Below are 14,523 nucleotides of genomic sequence, written 5' to 3'. Positions count from 1 at the left end.
GGGGGGGGGGAAAGAAGTTGGGAGAAGTTCAATTCAATCGCAATCCTTACGAGGAATCACGCATGGTTGCCATGGTAGTTCGATCGACTGTGAAGTAGACGATGTGGTCGAGGTCGAAATGACGGTGGACGGCGCTGGCGGAAGATGGGAATCCGGGACGATCTCGCGCTTCTCAAAGTCCGCCTCTTGAGCTCCTTCTTCTTCTTCTTCATCTTCTTCTTCTTCTTCTTCTTCATCTTCTTCTTCTTCTTCGTCTTCTTCTTCTCGTTCGTGCTGGATGTATTGAATATTGACAGGGGGAAGGGGGGGGGGGGATTCGCCCTCCAGCTCAAACACCTGCTGGGCGGGCGTAGGCGTATCGCCGGGCAGTTCGCAGAGGAAATCGATCTTCCCTTCCATCAGGAGAGCGAGAATAAATCCAGACGGAAGACCAGGGGGCCGCAGACTGGACGAAGAGAATATTTAAGTCTCGACTGACGCTGCACGGCCCATTTCCAGTACTTTGAGCGTCGTATGAAACCGGGCCTGAGGCACCAGCCTAAGACTGAGGGGGGAAGAGGTGGTTGCCTGGTTGGGTTAGACAAGTCAGCATGTTCAACAATAAATATAATCATAAGATAGACCTATTCTATTAATATTCTATATAAAGTAGAATCTACTAGAGTAGCTTATTATATATAAACAGGTCTAATATCTTAGATTATCTTGTTAAATACTGCCATCTCCTATACTCTGTCTATACTCTGTACTTGTCTGCTATTATAGAATGCTTACAGTGCATAAGTGGGCCGACAGGGAGTTACTATAGGACTAACTGGTTACTATATGTAGTAAGGTAACTAGTTATAACTAATGTAGTACCTTCTAGTATACTCCATAGTTACTTAGTTACATAGTAGTATAAACTCTTTTAAACATAATATTACTATTTAGATGTATATTCTAGTTATTACTATCTCATCTCACGTCAGCTCTACTCTACTTATTAGATAACTACTCTATACTCTATACTTATATTGCAAACCATACTCAATTCAATTTCAATTCTAAACTAACTAAACAAACTAAACTATAATCAAGAACAAAGAAAGAATGCCTCCCACGCCATTTGCCATCTGCATCCCCGATTCGCTGCTCGCCTTCATCCACCATCGCGTATCCACCGCTCGCCTCCTCCCCCCCAACCTCGACTGTCCCCCGACGCAGGAATGGGCGTACGGCGTGCCGCCCAGCACTCTCGCCGCGCTCCAGGACTACTGGAGCAAGCAGTATGACTGGCGCGCCGTGGAGAAGAGGATCAACACCTCCTTGCACATGTACACCCTGCCCATCACCCAGGCGGGCGAGACCCTGTCCATCCACTTTGTCTGGCACCAGAGCGACCGCGAGGGCGCCATTCCCTTGCTCTTCCAGCACGGCTGGCCAGGCAATTTCCTCGAAGTAATCAATCTATCGAATTGAATTGAATTGAATTGAATTGAATTGAAAGAATGATTGCTGATCTATTCGTAGGTCCTCCCCCTCATCGACGAGTTGACCTCCCCCTCCAACCCAACCAGCCAAGCATACCATGTCGTCGCCCCCTCGCTCCCCGGCTTCGTCTTCTCCTCGTGTCCGCAGTCCCCCTCCTTCGGCGTCAACGACATCGCCGCCGTCAACCACCAGCTGATGCAGGCCCTCGGCTACGATACCTACCTCGCCCAGGGAGGCGACTGGGGCAGCATCGTCGTGAGGATCATGGGAGCCCGCTACCCGGCCCACTGTCTCGGCGTGCACGTCAACATGCTCGCTGCCGCGTTGCCCAGTTTCTGGACGAACCCCTTCCACCTCATCTATCTGTTGGTCGTCTGGGCGCTGTTCCTTCAGCGCGGCGCCGATTCCACTCTCCGACGCTTGAAATGGTGGCGGAGTGAGGAAAGCGGTTACGCAGAGATCCAAAAGACAAAACCGCTCACCATCGCCGCCGCGCTCGTCGATTCCCCGATCGGCATGCTGGCGTGGTTGTATGATAAACTCCATCCCCTGGTCGACGACGACTTTGTCTGGTCCCCCGAGGAGCTCATCACTTGGTCCATGATGTATCTCATCCCGGGCACCGCCGGCCATGCCCTGATTTATACCAACATGAGAGACGACCGCGTCAAGGAGTACGCGGCCAATCTGCACTTGTCGCCCGACGTCGATTTCGGCGTCTCTTGTTTTCCACGGGGTGAGAACAGTCATATCCCCCTTCGAACCTCTTTCTAATTCTATAGATGTCTATAATATCCCCCGGTGGTGGGCAAGTGCCTCGGTCTCGAAGAATATTGTCTTCTGGCGCGAACACGCCAAGGGAGGCCATTTTGCGGCCCTCGAGAAGCCTCGCGAGTTGATCCAGGACATTCGCGACTTTACCTCTGCCGTTCACCCCGTTCGAAGGACAACCCTCCTCTCCAGTGGCAAGTTGAAGAAGTAACCTTTCATACTCAGTGATTATCATTATCTATACATAGTGAACATGTAAATGTAGATGGCATTCACCTCGTCAACCTCATCGCCCCAGACGTAAACGCCTCTAGAAAGTCTTCCCTACTCGGAGGATGATCCAGGTCCATCGAGTCATCAGCTGCATCATCCACCCTCACCTCGAAATCCATGCACAGCGCCTTCGTCTCCGCCGACAGCTCCATCCGTCTCCTCCGCGCACTGACCTGGACCATGCGCAAGACACCCCCCGCAAGCGGCCAGCGACGGGAACACGCTCTGGCCACGATGCAGAGCTCGGTCATGTTCTCTTGGTTCTCGACGGACCAGTCGTTCCTGTAGATCAAATCCGCCAGAGACAGACACACCCAGTACAGGCTCGTCGGGGAGATGCGCTCGAGTCCCCACGTGCGTCGATGGATGCGGAGCAGGGCAACGATCTGAGAGAGAGCCTCGGCGTGCACTTGTTGTATTCGGTCGCCTTTCACCAGGTGGAACAGTTGGATGATGGAAATGTGATATTGTATGCTGCCGCAATTAGTTTTTTCTTCGCAGATGCCCAAGATTTAGTTTTGCTCACTGTAATTGTAAAATATGCGGGAGGCTATCCTCCCGTACAACGGCGAGACCCTCCGGCAACGTCGCATACCATGTCTGCAGCTGCTGGCAGATCGCATCGGCGGTCTCTTCGGCAGTCTCGGGCGACGGGGGGGGATCGGCGTACAGCAGGGCGCTGCCGATGCGACTTGCGATCAGAGCCAAGTCGCAGCTGCGGTCGAACACGCAGGCAAGATGTGCCGGTGTGGTTTCGGGTTGTGTGCGGCGCGGATACGGCGACCAGCTGTCTGTGTCTGTGTCTGCGTCTGTACCGTGTTGGGTTTTGCATGTCGGTCGAGAGATCCGGGGAGGAGAGGAAGGTCGGTGTTGTAAGATGGAGAGAGAGACCGTTCTGTACGCCACAACGTTAACCTTTTTTCCATACATAGGGTTGAAAAAAAAAAAAAAAAAGAAAAAAAAAAAAAAAAAAAACCGACGTCGTCATGCTGAATATCCCCCACAGTCCGTATTGAACGGCCTCATCGTGCACTGCGCGGCGGGCGAGCTCGTCGGCGATGCTGCGCGCCAGACTGAGGTACGTCCACGCCTGGCGGTGTCTCCCTTTGGCAGTCAAACTAGAGAGTCAGTATATTCTCTCAGACACACTCCCTTTCTCTCTCTTACGTTATGCTCAAAATGGCCAGGCCTTGGGCGGTAGTAAGCTCGAGGCCCTCGTCGTCGAGGCGACGGCGTGCCTCGTCGTAGAAGCGGGCACCACGCGAGGCGACATCATCCGGGATTCCAAGGACATCTTCGTAGTCGCAGAGCGTCTAAGTCAGTTCCATCAGATATGTAAAGTTGCTTTGTTTTTCTCTCTCTTATATAAGAAGCAACTCAGTTGAAACCTACGCTCGCCTCGGTGAGAATGGCGCAGACAAGGAACGGCGAGCAGAACGGGCCCGGCCGACCGGTCTGCATGGTCTGGAGAAAGGCGTGGCGATGGACCAGCGCGGGCAAGGGCTGACACCAGGTCAGCCACAGCGAGACCAGATGCGAGACCAGCTCGTCGTCGGTGGTGGTGCGCGTCCAGGGGCGGGCGGGGACGCGCACGAGGGGGATATCGGACAGCCGCTCGACGCCCATCATGGAACGTCGCGGGGGGGGAGGGGGCGTGAGGTCGTTCTCGTCGTCGGGATTGTCCAGACTCTCCCCCTCTCCCTCGACGGTCATTGAGTCCTCTGAATCCTCAACGACAGTAGCCGCCATTATCATCGTCGTCATCGCCGTCGTCGTCAACGACGGCCGCAGCGGCCCGTCGACGAAGCGGTGGATCTCGGTCAGGTCGGCACCACTGCGCACCAGGGCCAGCAGCGGACGCAGGGCGTCGCTGTCCTGCTCAGCACGACGCAGACGATCAAGGATGCGAAGCAACAGGTCGTGACTGGCCTCGAGAGCCTCGCATTTCCGCTTGTAGGCGCCTTTACGGCGCATATCGCGGGCCTCGTCCTTGACGCACTCGAGGGCATTGAGGCGGCAGTGGTGGCAGGGATGGCCTCCTTGACACTAATACCATTCAAGAATAAGAGCGACCGACTCCTCTACAGACCGGAGGGGAAGACACATACCTTGAGCTTCTTCCTCTTGCAGATGGCACAGGCAGTCGTGGCGTGTTTCCTCGACGGCGGATCGAGTTCGTCGGGCGAAACTCGCAGCAGGCCGGGTGGGGCAGGAGCGAGCGAGCGGTTCATGACGAGCTATGGAGCAGTGGAAGAGAGCATCCCATCCGCCGTTTCACACGAGGGGAGCATGGAAGCAAAGGAATCGCCGACAATATAATAAGATAGCAACTATCTAAATTAGTAAATAAGAATAGATGCGTAAAGAATGGATTTCCAATCAGGAATTCCCGGGAAAGACACCCACCACTAATCGGCTTCGCTCCAGCGGAGCCCGGCTCGGAATTTAATTCCTGTCCATTTAGTACGGAGTATTGAAGATCAAGAAGAGGGCAGATTTATTAGCTATCGGTACTTCGGTACTTAATTAGCTAGTAGTAGAGGAATGCGTCAAGGCTTATTCTACTAGGTCTGCTTGGTACTTACTAGGTGCCTCACCTACTACTCCGTATAGTTACACTTACAGTCTTACCTGTACCTAGTTAACTACTAGGTAACTACCTAACCTAGGTTACTAGGTAGGTACCTAGTTAACTAGGTATTTAGGTACTCCGTAACATTCCCACACACCTTGTATGGTTTAGGGCGGCATGATTCTGCCGTTTTTAGTTCCCGTGCTTCCCCCATCAATTTTCCGTGGCCTCCGTCGTCTCTCAAGCCAGCGTAGCGAGGGTTACAGGCTCTTACATATGTAGTAAGTTTATAACCCTCTCACTACATAGTAACTATGTGATATACTCTTGGTATAGAGGCCAAGATTTATTTCTATATTAATATTAAAAGAAATCCTTATATTGAATGTTTCTTATATTCTCTTAATCATTACAGGAATAATACACTATAATTTCAATATACTAGGGTTCTAAAGGGCCTTATATCAAAATATTATCATAGCCTTTATATCTTAGCTATAGAGTATATCCTATAATATATTATTGAATATTTCTCTATAAAGGTTGCTGGATAGTTATTGAAGGATCTATTTTGTATGAGGTGTGAGTACCAGTACTAAGAAGAACTGGCTAGTCCTGATCAGGGATAGCAATCCGGCTGCTACTGGGATGGATTGCGTCTTTGTAAGCTGACAGTGTAGACTCAAGACTCGAGACAGTGTTGACAGACTCAGAGTGAATGGTTCTGATTGTACTTGGACTCTAATATACTCCTCCATACACTAACCCCCCCAGACGGCGTCCAAACTCCTCGCACCAGAAGCTCAGGACCCGGACCACGCTCTGCTCGCCCACGCTCGGTACGCCGGGGAGGCTCATCGTCCCCTGTCCCCTCTGCAGTCTGTCCACCACCTCCAGCCAGCGCTGGGCCTCTCCACGCACCATCGTCTGGACGACGCTCCGCCGCGCCTCGCCTTCCACCGTCAGCGTCCCGAACCGCACAATGGGGAGGACGCTGTCCGTTGCGCTGGTTTCCAGCAAGCTGATGGCCAGGTTGACTGCCACACAACACACACACTCATGACTTGCACTGCTGCTGCTCACCCAGTCAGTCAATACCGTCTCGAGTTGTGTCGCTGCTGCGCGAGAGATTCTCATCACCTCGTCTAACGGTGGGGATCGTCTGATACTCACGTCCAGCAGTTCGATCAGACGGCAGACCGCCAGAGAGCTGTCTGGAGCGAGATAGGTTGGAAAAGGGGCAACACAAGCAAGCGACGGGGTAATAATCGGGTCCTCATCCGCCAAGCCGGCTTCAGGGCGATCGCCGTCGTGGTTCTTTCCATGACGTTGTCTCACGCCCGGTACACGGCCAACCATCGAGATATTATACCGACAGGTGGTCCCCAATGCACGACAACGTCGACAGCCGTTCTTCTCGCCGCTGCATTTGACCTGATCATCAACAGAATAAGCAAGACCCTGGCCTGTCTGGTCAGATTGTGAAGAGAGATACCTTTGCTGCGTGGCAGCCATTACAGGCGGCGCAGAACCTGGCGGGGCTGGTCGATTAGCAGCCTGTGGAATATAACAGGGAGCGGCACTACCTACCGGGTGGAAACCGCCATGGCGATGTAGTGGGAGGGTCGTGCGAGTCGGGCTTTATATATCCAGGCTGTGTGACACAAGCTAGCCTTCAAGCGTCTATTCAAGAGTTGATCTACAGTATGTAGCAGTATTGTACGAGTGTAGCTTTTGAACTATTGTAACTATTGCAGTGCCTCGACTTCGTCATCTGTGTCGCAGTCGTAGAAACCGTCTACAATTTCATATACTCCTAGTGACACTGACCCGGGGATGACCGTGTAACGAACCGAGGCTGCATGTGGTAGTGATATCTTGCTGTCTCCAGCCACAGAAATCGATTCATATTGAACAGTCTAATACATTAAACCGTCTATTCAAGACAATCCTTTCTTCAAGCCAGCGCCGCAACCGCCTTCTGCAGGGCGGGCGGGTTCGCCCCCCGGACCATATCCACCTTCTCTCCATCCTTGAAGAACAAAAACGTGGGCATGGCGCTGACGCCGTGCTCGGCGGCGATCTCGGGCACCTTGTCGACGTCCACCTTCAGGAAACGGATGGACGGGTAGGTCTCGCTGAACTTCTGGACCTGCGGGGCGATCGCCTTGCAGGGGCCGCACCACGTCGCGAAGAAGTCGACCACCACGACGCCGGAGGAGATGAGGGCCTTGAAGACCACGGGGCTGGTTCTTGTTACTACCTGCATCGAGGGAATCGAGGGGATACTTACTTGTCGATTTCAGTAACCTGGCCGGAAGACATGATGGATGAGTTCAACGTTGTGTGTGAAGAGAGAGTCTGGCTGTGGCAGAGTGGGATGAGGATGAGGGGTAATCTTGCTTACTAAGACCGACAACAGACAAACAGAGCAAACATACATTGTAGTATTCTGTAGTATGTATATAGAAGTGTGTATATAGAAGTGTGTATAGCTGACAATAATATGAATACTTTCTACTTTATTATTGCTAGATTGACTAGGCTATTCTAAAATTAGAGAACTGACTCGCATACATCCTTTTCTAAGCCCATCCCTGCCTGTACTACATAGAACAAAGAGCAGCATTCTATCAGTTCTTTCAGTCTATATCTATATTTCAGGCTTATTTGATTATCTTTTTAGGGATCTAATACTATTAAAGAGAATGAAAGAGAGAATTAGTATATCTCAGCTATATACTCTGTACGTGAAAAGTAACTGTCAATAACTATACTACTACTACTACTACTACTATGAGTTCAATGCTGATAATGTCCCCCCTTCATCTACTTCTGCTTCTTCTCCCCCTCGCGTATTCCCTCACGGTGACCATCCCGAGTGCCGTGCAAAACGCCTCGTCTCTCCCGCTGCGGGTTTCCTCGGAGCTCGCCTCGCTCGCCTCGCTCGACGCCCCCAAACTGAGCGCGATCAACGCCTCGGCGTTCGACTGGTGGTACTTTGACGTGGTCGCACGCGAGTATTCCCTCGTGTGCACCTTCTTCGCCGCCTCCGAGTCCGCGTTTCCCTTCCTCTACCCTTCCTCGTCCGTGCTGGGCGCGTATCTCTGGCTCGAGAAGGACGGGCAGGTCTGGCACGCCCATTTCCCTGCCTCCCTTGCCCTCCTGCACTCTTCTCATCCGGACGAAATCGCCGGCGACTGGCAGGACGCAGGCTTCGTCTTTGATGGCGTCTCTCATGATGATCATCTTGTCTACCAGTTGGATATCCACACTGCCAATCTTACAGGCAGTATATCCATACAAGCTCCGATGGTACTTCTCTTTCCACCACCCTGTCTACCTATTTAACGCGCGTTGCTTTTGCCAGATGAGAAACGAACAGTATCTATCTGAGATCGGATGGGTGAATCCCCTGCCGGATGGAACCGCCCAAGTCTCCCTCGTGCTGGATGGGAAGGAGATTTCCTTCCACGGCTCCGGCTATCACGACAAGGTAACTCTATCTATCTCTCCATTTCTCCCTCCTCTTGATCACCATCTCACAGACAGAACTGGTCCAATCAAGCATTCGCATCCCGCGTATCAACCTGGTCATGGGGCCACGCCCATCTCGTCGAGCAGGGAAGAAGCGTCTCGCTGGTCTGGCTGCATGTCGTGTCGCCCGCCAACGAAACATCGTCCGCCGTCTACCTGGCGATCAACGGGGAGATTCTCGCAAACTACCAGGCCGGCATTCTGTCCGTCTCGTCGACTGAGAATACCACCCGAGTGGCGGTGCGGGAGGAATTCGTCTTTACCTTCCTTAAAGAGCGGGTGATCGCGTCCAACGATCCTTATTACTTCCGTTGGGCTGGACGGGAGATGGACAGGCCGGGCGTGGTTTTATTCGAACAGTTTACTCTGTGAATGCCTACTCTACTGTGCTCTCTACTATCGAACTTTGGTACTATACTTAGTCATTAATACATCGTGACGCGTAGCTCTACAATACATCGCTTAAAAACGCCGGAATGCATCACCGTGGGCTCTCGCGCTCTTCCTTGGCTTCCTTGCCGCACCCTTTGACGAGAATATGTCTCTACTTCATTAGCACAGAACATAGGCAGGGAAGGAAGGAAGAAGAAAATACCTTTAAAGCATCCTTTCGGGAAAAACTCTTGTCACAATGGCTGCAGGGAAACGGCTTGACAGACAGATGGATCCGCTTATGTCGCTTGAGGTCATGGTTGCGATTGAAGCTCTGCGGGCACTGGTCGCATTTGAACGGCCGGTCCGTGGGCACCGCGTGGCCGTGGTGCAGCGCCGCCCCGCCGTACAGATGCCCCGGGTGTTGGTGATGCGGGTGTTGATGCGCGTGCGCATGTGCGTGCGCATGCGCATGTTGCGCCAGACTCGCCACCTGTCCGCTGTTGAACCCCGGAAGTAGGCCCGTCGGCAGGCCGCCCAGCAGCGACATCTGCCCGTTTGGACTGTGCACGTTGGTCATCACCGGTCCCGTCATCGCCGGCAGCGAGTACGACGGCCACGGTTGACGTGGCGGGTAGCTCAGCGAGGGGCGGGCTAGCGGTCCTCCTGCTCCTCCTCCTCCTGCTGCTGCTGCTGCTGCTCCGGCTGTTCCTCCCCCTCCTCCTGCTGCAGCTCCGTACGATGAAGGTGGCGCTGGATACGTCGAGTTACCGCCGTACGGTTTCGAGGCGTACATGTCCGAAGGGCTCAGCAGGGTTATCGCGTGAGGAGGTGGCGCGGCTGTCGTCGGTGCGTTCGGCGACGGAACAGACTGCTGCTGCTGGAATGGGGGGAGCTGGTTTAAATCATACGGTTGGGACAACGGTTCGCTAGTCGGCGGCGACGCGATCGCACGGCCTGCTGCTACTGCTGCCGCTGCTGCTGCTGCCGCCGCCGCTGCTGCTCCGCTATTAGCACCACCACCACCAGCAGCACCAACTGGTGAGAAGCGAGGGGCAAAGAGCCCACTATTCGAAGACCACGACGGGATGTACGTATTCTGAGCGGGCCAGTAGGCAGAGGAGGAATACGAGGGGACTTCTGGAGCAGACGAAACTCCCGGAGGATGTGATTGTTGTTGGTGGTGATGGTGATGATGGTGATGCTGCTGCTGCTGTTGTTGTTGTTGTTGTTGTTGTTGTTGCAGATCGCTCGGTTGATTTGTCGCGGGGGGCGTCAACAGATTCCCAACACTGCTCAGACCGGCACTGGCGGCGGGCTGCAGAGGCAGCTTCTGCGATGAAGGCCCGAGACGGAAATCCGGAGGCGGCAGCTCAAAGCTAGGAAGACTCGGGGCGCCCGGGCGACGGGCGCTCAGCGAAGAGGGCGCATTGAGCGCCTCGAGCGCCGTCCCCATGGCGGGCGGAGGAATCGCAAGGGCAGCCAGGGTGGCGGCGGACGAGGAGCTGTTGGGAGCGGCGACGAAGGGAAGAGTCTCTGCGCCGTACGCCCAAAACCGACCCGAGGTGTCTGGAGGATCCAGGGGGGGCGGACGGGCCGATCGCGAGCACGGCGATCCCGGTTGTGTTGGAAAGAGGTGTGGTGATAAGTTAGGTGTGTGATTCCGAGCTTTTTCTTTTCGGGAGAGATGTGTGCTTTCTCGCTCTGCGAATATGCGAATATCCGCTAGACTCGGACGATTTCCTCGAGTACCGCACGACGACGGATTCAAGACACGGCAAGCTTCGGCCGATGCATGGCCAGTCGACAGTGGTGCGAGAAGAGGGCGAGAGCAGGGCCCGACACGATGGCTGTCACACGGAGCGGTGGAGACGAGATCTGTGGAGAAAAGGGAAAGAAAAAAAAAAAAAAAAAAAGGAAAAGGAAAAGGAGAGAAAAGAGAGGAATTAGACGATGAGTGAGGAATCAAGATTCAGCGCAGTACGTCTGTTCGTATAGGAGGTAAGAGTGTCAGTGTCAGTGGTAGAGGGTGTGGGGGAATAGCGATGGTGATGGCGATGGCGATGATGGCGGTGGAGGTGACAAAAGGAACACCACCCAACCTGACGGATTCACCACAGACAAGGGTCTAGACAGTGCGCGAGGCTTGATGAGGGAAGAGAGAAAAGATGGCGCGCACGGGGGGGAGGCCAGAGACACAAGAGTCGAGACACGACAAGAGGCCAAAGCCGGACCGCGCAGCAGGCAGGGGGTGGTTGGTTAAAAATAGTGGAGGAAGGGAAAAAAAAAGGAAGGAAAAAAAGCGAGAAAAAGAGAGGGAGGAAGAGGGGGGGGAGAAATAAAAAATAAATACCTTGGAATGAGGTTGAGAATAATACCAATAATAATAAACAGGTAATAATGAAAATAATAATAAACAGGTAATAATGAAAATAAAAATACTAATAAAACAGATAAATAATAATAATCAATATGTAGGATAGAATAAATAATAATAAATGTTCTCAGACAGCCATGATCACGATGGTGAGTTAATCTAGGCAAGGAAGAACAGTCCCCGTCAAACGAAGGAGATTCAGCATAAAATAGCGATGGAGGGGAACTTGGGGACCCGGAGGAGCGGCCAGGGAGGGGCAAGAGGAGAGGCAGCAGAGCATGAAGAGAAGAGAAGGGATGTTCACGACTACGGAGTCGGTAGAGATCGTGCCCACCAGAGCCTAGAGCGTCAGGGGAGTGGAATGGACGGAGTCGATCCACGGCAACGTGGTTGACAGGGCCCATGAGATCGAGATAGACTGAGTATTAGGTGGTACTTTTACATCCATAGTATACTCTAGGTAGGTACTCCTTTTACAGGTTAATACTATCTGTATATCTAGGTACGGAGTACTCCGTACCTAGTACTTACCTAGGTAATACTGCCAGGTAGTAGTACATACCTACTAGTAGGAATGTGGTGGAGGGAATAAGCTACTCCGTACTCGATCAAAGGGCGAAAGACAGAATTAAGATTCCTTGCCGGCGATACGCAGTGTATACTAGGTCGGGAAATAGAGGAAGAATAGACGGGTTGCCAGAGGCCAGAGGCAAGCTAGACCGGGACCGGTCTAGCCGCCTAGCGACCCGTCTAAACCTGCCCCGGGAGTCTGGCTCGCTGCCCCGGCACTGTCCAATCAGCGATCAGCCGTGACCGGCCGGCAGGTCTGGCCGTCGGGCCTCGCCTCGTCGGCCAGCCAATCACCGCCCGGAACGCGGGTTGCTCGGACCCTGCGCGATACGAGCCTCGTTTCGCTCCATCCCCGGCCGGGCAGCCACTAGCGAGCGCGATCATGTGGAAATGGTGCTCACTGTCTGTCCGTCCGCTTCGGGTCTAGCCCGTCGTGTCTCTTCGGCTCCAATGACCCTTTTTTCGCTCTGCCTCTGCACTTCCTCTGCACTTCCTCTGCACTTCCTCCCTGTAGAGTAATGCACGTACGAAGGACCCGTACGGAGTAGCGAATTTATTAGCTACCTCCTAGGTACGGAGTAACTACCTCCTACCTAGTTATACCGTCTGACCAGTCGGCCTCGATCGCCCCTCCCGGCTCCGTCTCTGTACAGGAGTAGTAAGGTAACGGGTGGCGCAGACCGATGCTTAATTTATGCGACTCTTATAGTTCGTTCACTATCATGTAGCTGCATAGTCCGGAGGGAGTACGGAGGATTGTCTCTATCTAGCATCGCCTGCGTTGCCTTGGAACCTCCCGTCCTAATCAGGATATCAGGTTTTTACTAGGTACCTAGGTCCTAGTCTCTGCATAGTCACCTGGTCCTCCGTACAGTGCTATAACAGACAATCAAACTTACCAGCTAATAAAGGGCTCTAGCTTAGGCCGCGTTTCAGACAATTTCACCTACCTAATTTATCTAGTCAACTCTTGCTCTCCACATAGATATTCGGTGGTACGTACTCGTACTACTAGTACGAGCCAATACCTGGTATTAGGTAACATCGGTCAATAATTGCATATTTAACCTACTCGACTACTAACTACTCCCTCATAACTGCGAGACTGGTCCTGCAGGCGTCGAATTCAGGGGTAAGAATGCCACAGGAGCCGTCTGTTCTGCAGAAAGCTATGATTCTCCCAAGTCTAGACCGTCGGGAGGCTCCATCAGCCTTACATGCCACGATAGTTTCTGCTCTTATACCCGGACCGGTCCAGACCGGTGAGGAATGCAGGTTTCCCATAGTTTGACTCTGTCCATCCGCATGCCTACGTGTGAGTACAGGAACTCGGGGGTCAATCATGAATACAACGATTAAATTACTTGATAGTTACTATAGTAAGAAGAGCAGAAAATGCACCGCCCAAAGTATGGTCGACGCGGTTGTCGGTAACTGGGACAAAGTATCCATACTGCTGCACAGGCTCTCCCATGGTTCTGTATGGTGCAGGATCTAGACCAGTCGAAAAATTCGACTCTCTCTGCTTCGGTTCTGCTTCATATAGCATTAATTCTAATCCTTATCATCGCTTCCTCGATGGTCTAACGGTCATGATTTCCGCTTGTCATCTCTCATAGAGAGAACAAGCGCGGGAGACCTGGGTTCGACTCCCAGTCGGGGAGATCTTTTTGCAGTTTTTTTTCTGCCAGCATTTTAGACTAGGGTTAGAGAGTTTATGAGACGAAGTCGTAGGGTATTAGAAACTCTGTAAGCAAAGATGAATCGCTGGTCCTCTTACAGTATTGAAGATATTTTTATATCTCTCTGCCTACGCCCCCCAAGGCTAATCAACGATGATGCTTAGATCTCCGGTTTGTGAGTCATCTGAGGCCTCACGGAGAAACAAGAATACTGGTGACCATGGCTCGGCTGTGCCATTTAACTGCGGAGGTGGCAATCACATTCATCTGACTGCTCTACGATTGAGTCAGTGGATAGGCGGGGAATGGCAGATCATCTGGATCGAACAGGGCTATACTGCAATGGTTATTGGAGGAGGAGGGTGGATAGGATCAAGTCTAGTGCATTGAAGTCTAACTATATTCGATGCTGCAGAAACACATAGATTAGTCTCATAATAATAGAGGCGTCGAAACTCCATACCTCAGCTACCATATGTCTTATGTGTAGTTTATACTGATAAAAGGGCATAGATTCCGGATTAGAAAAGTATGCAACAGAAAGGCGCACGCCTGATGCCGCTGGCAAAGCTTCGAATAAAGACTAAATAAAAAGAAGAGCAAAAATTTCTCCCCGACTGGGAGTCGAACCCAGGTCTCCCGCGCTTGTTCTCTCTATGAGAGATGACAAGCGGAAATCATGACCGTTAGACCATCGAGGATTGGTTGATGGAAATGACCTGGAAATAGCGTCCTATGAACCAGCCCTGCATCTCGGATCAGTTTAGAGGCCTTGTCCGGATAAGTGCTTTAGCATGGGTTTACAGAGAGATATACTATACGGAGTATTGGTAACACTGCTACAGTCTGGCCATGAAGTAACATGATCAACATGTAGATGAGGTCATGATGTCGGT

General features: G+C 52.4%; 7 protein-coding genes and 2 non-coding genes across 9 annotated transcripts in view; 3 read left to right on the top strand and 6 right to left on the bottom strand.

Moving 5' to 3' along the window:
- The window catches only part of ASPZODRAFT_28736 (hypothetical protein), a 1,870-nt gene extending 1,344 nt beyond the window's left edge, over window positions 1-526 (bottom strand). The window contains exon 1 of the mRNA XM_022728148.1: window positions 51-526. Coding sequence (XP_022577676.1) covers window positions 51-399 — 349 coding nt within the window. The 5' untranslated portion in view covers window positions 400-526. The remainder of the gene's footprint in view (window positions 1-50) is intronic.
- Window positions 527-1,288: 762 nt separating this feature from the next.
- Window positions 1,289-2,666, top strand: ASPZODRAFT_136724 (hypothetical protein). Its single transcript, XM_022724119.1, has 3 exons — window positions 1,289-1,440; window positions 1,513-2,209; window positions 2,256-2,666. Exons 1-3 carry the CDS (start codon window positions 1,315-1,317, stop codon window positions 2,453-2,455), a joined length of 1,023 nt encoding a protein of 340 aa, XP_022577675.1. The 5' UTR covers window positions 1,289-1,314; the 3' UTR covers window positions 2,456-2,666.
- Window positions 2,517-4,748, bottom strand: ASPZODRAFT_19853 (hypothetical protein; the record flags this gene model as incomplete). Its single annotated transcript, XM_022727491.1, has 6 exons — window positions 2,517-2,991; window positions 3,044-3,412; window positions 3,522-3,635; window positions 3,685-3,830; window positions 3,910-4,563; window positions 4,626-4,748. 6 exons carry the CDS (start codon window positions 4,746-4,748, stop codon window positions 2,517-2,519), a joined length of 1,881 nt encoding a protein of 626 aa, XP_022577674.1.
- Window positions 4,749-5,569: 821 nt separating this feature from the next.
- On the bottom strand, window positions 5,570-6,976 carry ASPZODRAFT_1230306 (hypothetical protein). The gene has a single exon (XM_022721341.1). It carries the CDS (start codon window positions 6,602-6,604, stop codon window positions 5,831-5,833), a length of 774 nt encoding a protein of 257 aa, XP_022577673.1. The 5' UTR covers window positions 6,605-6,976; the 3' UTR covers window positions 5,570-5,830.
- ASPZODRAFT_136720 (hypothetical protein) lies at window positions 6,808-7,436 on the bottom strand. Its single transcript, XM_022724118.1, has 2 exons — window positions 7,383-7,436; window positions 6,808-7,335 (listed from the first exon to the last, which is right to left on the bottom strand). The coding sequence occupies exons 1-2, from the start codon at window positions 7,412-7,414 to the stop codon at window positions 7,047-7,049; spliced, it is 321 nt and encodes a 106-aa protein (XP_022577672.1). The 5' UTR covers window positions 7,415-7,436; the 3' UTR covers window positions 6,808-7,046.
- Window positions 7,437-7,903: 467 nt separating this feature from the next.
- On the top strand, window positions 7,904-9,072 carry ASPZODRAFT_169715 (hypothetical protein; the record flags this gene model as incomplete). The annotated part of the gene is made up of 3 exons (XM_022726907.1): window positions 7,904-8,404; window positions 8,460-8,585; window positions 8,642-9,072. 3 exons carry the CDS (start codon window positions 7,904-7,906, stop codon window positions 8,996-8,998), a joined length of 984 nt encoding a protein of 327 aa, XP_022577671.1. The 3' UTR covers window positions 8,999-9,072.
- Window positions 9,073-9,081: 9 nt separating this feature from the next.
- On the bottom strand, window positions 9,082-11,786 carry ASPZODRAFT_161887 (hypothetical protein). The gene is made up of 4 exons (XM_022726545.1): window positions 11,710-11,786; window positions 10,067-10,672; window positions 9,222-9,958; window positions 9,082-9,170 (listed from the first exon to the last, which is right to left on the bottom strand). Exons 1-4 carry the CDS (start codon window positions 11,777-11,779, stop codon window positions 9,108-9,110), a joined length of 1,476 nt encoding a protein of 491 aa, XP_022577670.1. The 5' UTR covers window positions 11,780-11,786; the 3' UTR covers window positions 9,082-9,107.
- Window positions 11,787-13,517: 1,731 nt separating this feature from the next.
- Window positions 13,518-13,609, top strand: ASPZODRAFT_t151. Its single transcript has one exon. It is a non-coding gene; the product is annotated as a tRNA-Asp (tRNA).
- A 627-nt stretch (window positions 13,610-14,236) lies between these two features.
- On the bottom strand, window positions 14,237-14,328 carry ASPZODRAFT_t148. Its single transcript has one exon. It is a non-coding gene; the product is annotated as a tRNA-Asp (tRNA).
- Window positions 14,329-14,523: the final 195 nt, after the last annotated feature.

This window comes from Penicilliopsis zonata (assembly GCF_001890105.1).
Source record: "Penicilliopsis zonata CBS 506.65 unplaced genomic scaffold ASPZOscaffold_21, whole genome shotgun sequence".
Lineage (NCBI taxonomy): Eukaryota > Fungi > Ascomycota > Eurotiomycetes > Eurotiales > Aspergillaceae > Penicilliopsis > Penicilliopsis zonata.
The sequence above is the reverse complement of the archived record's forward strand: the minus strand, read 5'-3'. Positions and strand labels throughout refer to the sequence as shown.

What these genes read in the sequence shown, in the direction of transcription:
- ASPZODRAFT_136724 (XM_022724119.1), top strand. Translation starts at nt 1,315, where the DNA reads ATGTACACCCTGCCCATCACCCAGGCGGGCGAGACCCTGTCCATCCAC. An exon ending in GGCCAGGCAATTTCCTCGAA is followed by an intron (nt 1,441 to 1,512) that starts GTAATCAATCTA and finishes ATCTATTCGTAG; the next exon opens with GTCCTCCCCCTCATCGACGA. An exon ending in CGTCTCTTGTTTTCCACGGG is followed by an intron (nt 2,210 to 2,255) that starts GTGAGAACAGTC and finishes CTAATTCTATAG; the next exon opens with ATGTCTATAATATCCCCCGG.
- ASPZODRAFT_1230306 (XM_022721341.1), bottom strand. Translation starts at nt 6,604, where the DNA reads ATGGCTGCCACGCAGCAAAGGTATCTCTCTTCACAATCTGACCAGACA.
- ASPZODRAFT_136720 (XM_022724118.1), bottom strand. Translation starts at nt 7,414, where the DNA reads ATGTCTTCCGGCCAGGTTACTGAAATCGACAA. An exon ending in CAGGTTACTGAAATCGACAA is followed by an intron (nt 7,336 to 7,382) that starts GTAAGTATCCCC and finishes AACAAGAACCAG; the next exon opens with CCCCGTGGTCTTCAAGGCCC.
- ASPZODRAFT_161887 (XM_022726545.1), bottom strand. Translation starts at nt 11,779, where the DNA reads ATGGGCCCTGTCAACCACGTTGCCGTGGATCGACTCCGTCCATTCCAC. An exon ending in CCCTGACGCTCTAGGCTCTG is followed by an intron (nt 10,673 to 11,709) that starts GTGGGCACGATC and finishes TCTCCCGAAAAG; the next exon opens with AAAAAGCTCGGAATCACACA. An exon ending in CCCGTCGTGGTCTTCGAATA is followed by an intron (nt 9,959 to 10,066) that starts GTGGGCTCTTTG and finishes CAGCAGTAGCAG; the next exon opens with CAGGCCGTGCGATCGCGTCG.